At 40.3% G+C, this 7500-nt stretch overlaps 1 protein-coding gene across 1 annotated transcript in view; it reads right to left on the bottom strand.

The window, feature by feature from the left end:
* Positions 1 to 7500, bottom strand: part of LOC138006923 (pyridoxal phosphate homeostasis protein-like) — a 13068-nt gene that overhangs the window by 1583 nt on the left and 3985 nt on the right. The window contains exons 3-7 of the mRNA XM_068853554.1: positions 7164 to 7199; positions 6937 to 7009; positions 4217 to 4351; positions 2541 to 2683; positions 427 to 525 (exon numbers count right to left, since the gene is read on the bottom strand). Coding sequence (XP_068709655.1) covers positions 427 to 525; positions 2541 to 2683; positions 4217 to 4351; positions 6937 to 7009; positions 7164 to 7199 — 486 coding nt within the window. The remainder of the gene's footprint in view (positions 1 to 426; positions 526 to 2540; positions 2684 to 4216; positions 4352 to 6936; positions 7010 to 7163; positions 7200 to 7500) is intronic.

The raw sequence follows: 7500 nt of genomic DNA, 5'->3' as shown, positions 1-7500 counted from the left end.
GACAGGCAGGCAAGCAAGAAATTTTACAACAAATGTTCCGAAAATTCTAGATCTCAAATCGTCTTCGAACAGATATTTTCCGAAAATTGTCGTTGGGTGCCCCTGTTCAAATTTCTTGAGACCAAGCGTGCCTGCTGCTTGCGAGCCGTGAACGCCTCCGAAAACACGGTACTCCCAATCCTCATTCCTTTGAAAATTATTAGCGTTCGCTAACGTGATCTGGACCGTTTTTCGACGAGATCAAAGAACCCTTTGAATAAGAACTGTTATGTCAAGTGAAATCACACATCCTATATGAAGCCGAATTGGGAGTCTCTCTCTCTCTCTTCGAAACCCTTACTACTTTCTCTAAACACATTCACTAATCACGGATTATGTCACTGTACAATGCACTTGCATCAATGATCGACGATGGTAGGTTCTTACCGCATTTTCGAAGTCGCTCGACATTCCCATACTCAATTCAACATCTTCCACCTTTAGATTAAGCCTTTCGCAAACGTCTTTACGGCACTGCACCAAGGTCTAGGAGAAAACCACAAGCATGGTTTAGCAATCAAAGCCCATGCAACATCAACCAATGAGAAGTAAAAGTTAAACCAACCAATGGCAACTTGCACGCGGACGGATTTTCCCAGGCTTTCATTCTTGCCTTCTTCAGAAGGGTACGGTTATGGCTAAATCGGAGAATAGCAAATATCAGTTTTGACATACGATTCTTCCGATTCTCCGATTCTCCGATTCTTTAGATTCTCTTTTCACGAACAATTCTTCCGATTGTTCTGATTATACGATTCTTCCGATTATACCCATTTTTATTCTCCGATTTTCCCATTGTTCCGGTTATACGATTCTCAAATTGTTACGATTGTGCGTTCTAAAAGAGTTTGCACCCGAACGAACACAACGCAAAACTTAAATACTCGATAATTCTCGTTCTCAAACGTTGCGCCCGAACGAACACAGAAATACTTGCTTTTTGACCCGTAACTGCAGAATACTCTGCCATTTTGAAGCTGCAGCTCTAAAGAGGCTGGATATTAGGATACGCAGTGGAAATACCACCCCTCCCCGAGTAATCTTCTAAGAATATTCTGAAGTGGATACGCGGATGCGCAGTCGACAGACCACCCCTCCCCTAGTGATGTCCTAAGTATATTTTGAAGTGGATACGCGGAAAGTGCGAAAAGACCACCCTTTCCCAGGTAATCATCTAAGTATATTCTGATCTCGTAAAACGCGTAGTTAACCAAACCGTAAAGTGAAAGCTAAAATTTTAGAAGAGTGCTTAGGCCTAATCACTGAAAGAAGCGCTTAGGCATAATCAGTAAAGGAGTGCTATACTCTTCACACGATCTCGTAAAAAGTGTAGTTCACCGAACCGTAAAATGAAAGCTAAAATTTTAAATGAGTGCTTAGGCCTAATCACTGATTGATCGCGTTTAACGAGACACAGTTGTTTTCACTCGATCATGGCTCTTTAAGAACGAGAAATACGTATCAATAGGGAGATTGATCGCGCTTTAGAATACATCATTGTTTTTCACTCGATCATCGCGCTTTAATTAATATACATAATTCTGTTTCGCTCGAGCATCGTACTTTAAGGAGAAATAAATTTTCATCAATCTCCTTCGCTCTTTTTGTTTTGCCCTTCAGAAAGGAAAAATACTGGGAACCAGGAAAACGACTCCGTATCCGCGTATCCAATCTCACTATAGGCTTTCCAACCTCGTATCCAACCTTTCCAGGGGTACGGCTTCGAGGTGGCAGGGTATTCTGCGTACTATTGTACGCTTTAGTCATAAACGCACTGCTGTCACCCTGGCGCCTGTAAGAAAGCCGGGCGTTCAATATTCGAAATCTTTCTTCTCCCTTTGGGTAGTCTGCGTGATTTAGTCCTCCAACAATTTTTTCTCCTTTAGCTTCCAGTTGTAATACTCTCTTGCCTCTTGTGTCAGGCATTCTCAATACTGGCCAAGCCATCTTTTTGATGACTGTTAGTGGGGATTTAAAGGACAGAGATTGTGTGACATTCTCGTTTCTTCACCTGTCTCTCTCGTTGTCACGCCATGAATTAACCGCAGGATCCTCATTTCTGTTGCCCGGATTTTACTTTGGATCTCGTTTTACGTAATTGCTTTGAACTGTTGCTTAACAAGTTCGATTGAATTACTACGCAAATAAACAAGGCCGCAAGCGTTTATCCTGCCTTTTATTTGGGTCATTCGGTTATTTCATTGATATCGCTTCAGTTATTTCAACACATCTGCATTTGGCTTTTACGTGCGAATCTTCACTGTGGGCGAATCGTCTTGGAGGGCAAAGGACTTATGGGCGAAACGATCGGAAACTTATTTTAAATGGTTCATCGAGACGTATGCACTTGCTGCATTTGATCAGAATAATATTACTTGGAATAAGTTCGATTTAAGTCCTCGAAAAACGGTCTGTTACATTTTCCTACGGTACGTACAATTTGCAAATAATTTCGCAATTTGCAGCCACCATATGAATTAAATGAAAAATGTTCAACTTACCACAAAATCAGGATTATCCCCCTGACTCCAGTCATAATTTATTTCACCAATGGTCATGAGTCCTTTGAATTTCAAGTTAGGGCAATTAGAGTTGATGTGATTGACTAGTTCCACACACTGATTCCTGGAGCAGCCACCCTTGTCTGCCAATAAACACCAGACATCAAAATATTATGGAGACTGATCAATATTATAAAGATTTCTCCTCAACTCTGGACCAGAAATAGCTTCCCGTCAAAGAGGAGTCCAGCTTGAGCACACCGGACATAAATGACAAGAAACTATAGTGCTTAAAGCTGATGTGAGGTACATCGTACTTAATTCGCATAATGCAAATCGAATCCTCAGCGACTGCAATTCTTTTCCAAGAATAACTACGGTATTTGGAAAAAACCACAGTCGCAGTGAAAGGTCCAAAAAAATAATATATTAATGTTAGTTACACCAATACTTATTGATTTAAATTTTTTTGATTACAAGGGCAGACAAGACAAGATGGTTGGACCATCACCCACGGTCTTACATAACAAGAACGTGTGCCTGCCTTTGTAAAGTGTCATCTGCATTTACTAATGGTTAGACTTTTAAGTCTTCTTGGAGGAGCTATAAAGCATGGGTCCCATCTCACAAACATATTTTATTTTATTTTACTTAACTTCGTCCCAACAAATGTGGGGCAGGGTAGCCTGCACGCAGGCGGTTGGATGGTCGAAAAACCAGAATTCGTAATGAGGTCGCCATCTTGGATTCGCGCGGCTAGGTCTGGGCCGGGTTGAGGGTCGACAAAGCGAGCAAGTGAGGGGGGCGGAGAGGAGAGAGAAAAACTTCTCTCCGCTCTTCCCACTCCCCACCCCGTCGTTTTGTCACGGGGCCCAGACCTATCCCATGCTCTTCCAATATGGCGTCTGATAGTGTTTCGTGGCGACACAACAACTACCGCCTGCAAGCAGGCTAGGGGCAGGGAGGCCACAACAGCATAACCAATTACTGTGGTCCCAAAAATAAATACTGAATTACAAAAATATTAAGCTTAATAGTTAAAAACAGCAAGTTATATCTTTGACAAGGGGTCGGGCCATATTACATTTAGGACAAACAGATTTCCATGTTTTAGGATTGTCCGGGTTGTAAATGTTCAAGAGAGCATTTGTATAATATTCAATAAGTTTGTTTTTAAACGAAGCGAGTGAAAGAGAATTGTCTCTAATGTAGGTAGGTAGAGAATTCCAGATCCTGCTTGTACTGCTCTGTGGGGTGAAAAAGGACCCACACACTGTTCCCAAAGAGCTGTGCATGGAGTTTACAGTGTTGTCATCTATCTCTGCCAGCATGTTGTCATAGACCAAATTAGCAAACTCAATATTGTACCCTTTGTATTCCATCTGGGAATAAAACAGTTTCATTCCAGGTATTTTCATATCACATTTAAATGTGAATACCTACTGGTACTACATTAAAATGCAAATACAACACAATCCCCAGAGATTAGAATTGGGTGCAAAGCTAAGTTGGTCTATTAACCTAACTGCATTAGTTTGAAGGGCTTCTGGGAAAATGAGACCATGAAAACAAAAATACAGCCAGAGGTCAGGCAATTTGCTTGGTGCTTGATCCCTCACTAAGAGTCACATTTAAGACAGAGCTCGCTCAGAATGAGAGTGCAAGATGTTACTCACTTTCTTCTTGGCTAGTGTTGACTTGTACCATAACATTAAGAGGGTCTGGTTTGTTCTGCTTGCCCCATGAGGAGTTCAGTGTATTTGCAAGCTTGACGCTGTCCACAGTCTCTACCATAAACAAGTTAGGCACACCTACAATAGTTAAGACAAAACAGACTGCAGACTGACTTGCAGAACGTTGTGTTACAACTTCTGTAAATGCTGGTTGCTGCCGAGGTTACAAGGCAGTCATTCTAATCATGTTCATTTGAGATGCACAGATTCCTGGATTTCTGGGTGTCTGTGCTGTGCCCACAACATTAACGGCAGCGTTGTTGCGCTTGGTGTGCGATTCGTTTTGCTTGGTCAGTGTTCATGATTAAAATCTTTTAAAAGTGTTGGATCTGACCCCAAAAAAGTTTAAAAACTTAATTTCCGGCAACATTTTGTTTGCGAGATGAATATTTAAAAGAGCTTTTTTAAGGCATGTTTTGATCCCTACCGGACACACTAAAGGGCAAATAGGCCTTAGGGAGAGGCTGGCGTTCATTTACAGCATTAGTATTTAGTGTGGAATGCCAAGGTTCTAAGAATAAACTTTTCAGTCGGTTGCTAACACCACGTTCTAATAATTCTACATAGTTGGCATGGATATCATGTCCAGTAGCTCCCGCGTGCTGATTAATTGCCGATTCATTGTTTCCTCTTGTGCCAGGCTTGTGTTCTGCCCCTCGAGAATTCCAAGATCTTTTTCGTATCACCAATGTACACAAATGGACACAATCTACACCTGACTCTGTACACAATTTCAGTCACTTGACTCTCGCTTGGGCGCTCTTTAGGTTTCTTGAACACATCACCAAGTGTTTTGATCAGACGAAAAGCGGTCCTAACATTCTCTTGGGCCAGGATTCTTTCAGAGACTCCTTTAACATACGGGATTGAGGCGAAAGCTGTTGTGCCACTCGAGACTTCTGATCTTGCTTCTCTCTCTTTCTCTTTGCATGTCATCTTGATGAATTTTGCCGGATATCCATTAGCTTTCTGATCACTGACAATGCGTTGTTCTTCACTACATCCATGCCAATTACGTAAAATTATTAGAGCATGGTGTTAGCAACCAACAGAAACGTTTATTCTTAGAATCTTGGCATTCCGTGCTAAATACCAATGCTGTAAATGAACGCCAGCCTCTCCCTAAGGCCCATTTGCCTTTTATTGTGCCACTTAATTAATTTTTAATTTAACTCTTTTTCTACAGGGGGATCAACAGGGGGATCTACAGGGGGATCAAAACATGCCTTAAGCTCTTTTAATTATTCATCTTGTCATTTCACTCTCAGTTATGAAGGCAACACTTTTTTAAGATTTTAATTTTGTCTCGTAACTTAAAAACTTAAAAGATCCTTTGGTTTGCACTTCCTTTGCAAAATGCTTATAACTAAAAGTGAAATAACCCTCCTCTGTGTCCAGGTCCAGCTCCTAGATGAGACCGCTCCCACGGCTGGCAAATCCAAGCAACCCAGCCATGAGCTCCCATGCCGAAGGAGAAAAACAGGCACCCGTCACACTGATAAAACAGTGGAAAGAAAGGGAGGGACAGGGGAGGGGAGACAGCCTCCAAGGAGTCCCCACGCTCAGGAAAACGCTAATGCTTAGAAAACGCTGACTAAAACGCCAACAAAACTGCTACAACGCACTATGGACTGAGAACACGAAGAATCCTGGCACATGCACATATCAAACAACCACTGACTGCCAAGGTAAAACTTGTGCTCCTAGTTGTTAACTCCGTTAAATTGCATTTGACTGCATCAAAAATTGGCTTGCCAGGAAGAAAACTCTTGAAGTACTTTGTGATATCATCACAGAAAAGGAAAATGCTAAATCCTATCTCCTGTTGTCTGGCTTAAAAAGCCTGTCCTGACAAAATTAAAGAACTGACAAAATGGTGTTGAGACATGTAGGTAATGACCACAGCAAGACTCCTTTAGACTTCCTATGTGTACCCTGCCTCTTAGGCTCTGGAACACTGTAAACTTAACAAAAGCTTTGGTCCATTAACAGTTACAAATTTAAACAGATTAAAGGAAAAAAGGGTTCATGCAATTTTATCAGGAAGTTTGTTGTTGTCAGTTGCTCCTAAAACACAAAGACACACTATAAAAGGGGTGGCTTCATGCTGTGCTTTTGTTTGAATTCATTGAAGCACAACTGATTAATTATCCAAGATGATGATCAACAAACAGCAACACAGAGACGGAAGCCCTAAAAGATATTTCTAGCGTGAGAAAAAGGGAAAGGGATTTTAAAAAAATAATAATAAGCAACATTTTAATGACAGATTATGGACACATTGCCATATTAAAGGGGTTTTTCATTGCACAAATTATCACAAAGCTCAGTTGCATCCATGGATGATTATTAATTTTAATAAATCATTTGCATGTACCTAAGGCACCGTGCCTTTTATAGTTCGTCTTTGTGTTTAAGCTTTTGTGGTACCACTGAGTACTCTTCTACCAGCACTTTATTTTTATCATTATTTTTCTTGCAACCAACTGGTACTTGCATAAAATTTTATGTTACTGGTACATGCAGTTTACCATGCACTTGGCTGATCAAGTGGAGGTACACTCATGCACCTAACAACCGCAATGACATAAGAAATAAAATTCCGATTTTAACTTCTACCTTACAATGCACCCTGTCAGACCTTATTAAACAGACATCCTTACCAGCAAGGTTGTTGCATTTGTTACTCTGTAAGTGACCTATGAAATGCCACTTTATATCCTTTAATTCTAAAAGCTGAAAGGAAAAAATTTGCATTACTATCAAATGATTGTGTCTTTCTCGTACATAAAATCAGAAACTGGCAAAATCACTTTCTACTACCAAGACCTTGCATTGACAGATTCTAAAAAACAAAAATTATAACATAAAAAAGAGAGAAGAAGCACACCTTTGGTTCATTGGATTTTTCTATTAGTTCTTGAACCTTTTAAAAAGAACACAAAAAAACTGAAATATACACTTAACACTTTGAATAAATTGAAAGTTTTACAATTAAGACATGCCTTGCAAATACAGCCTCCATCAGACCATGTAAGTTGTTGTTGCTTCATTTAGCACTCCAACACATATGTTTGATACAACGATTAATAGTTAAAATAAATAAAAGACATTGGATGATCATGGTGAAATTCCTCTGCTGTCATTAGAGTTTCCTATTGTTGTTTTTTTTTTCCCTAAGAAGATAAGCTCAAAAACTAAACAAGACTTAGTTCCCTTTGATGTCT

Source organism: Montipora foliosa, chromosome 6 (assembly GCF_036669935.1).
Source record: "Montipora foliosa isolate CH-2021 chromosome 6, ASM3666993v2, whole genome shotgun sequence".
Taxonomy (NCBI): domain Eukaryota; kingdom Metazoa; phylum Cnidaria; class Anthozoa; order Scleractinia; family Acroporidae; genus Montipora; species Montipora foliosa.
The sequence above is the reverse complement of the archived record's forward strand: the minus strand, read 5'-3'. Positions and strand labels throughout refer to the sequence as shown.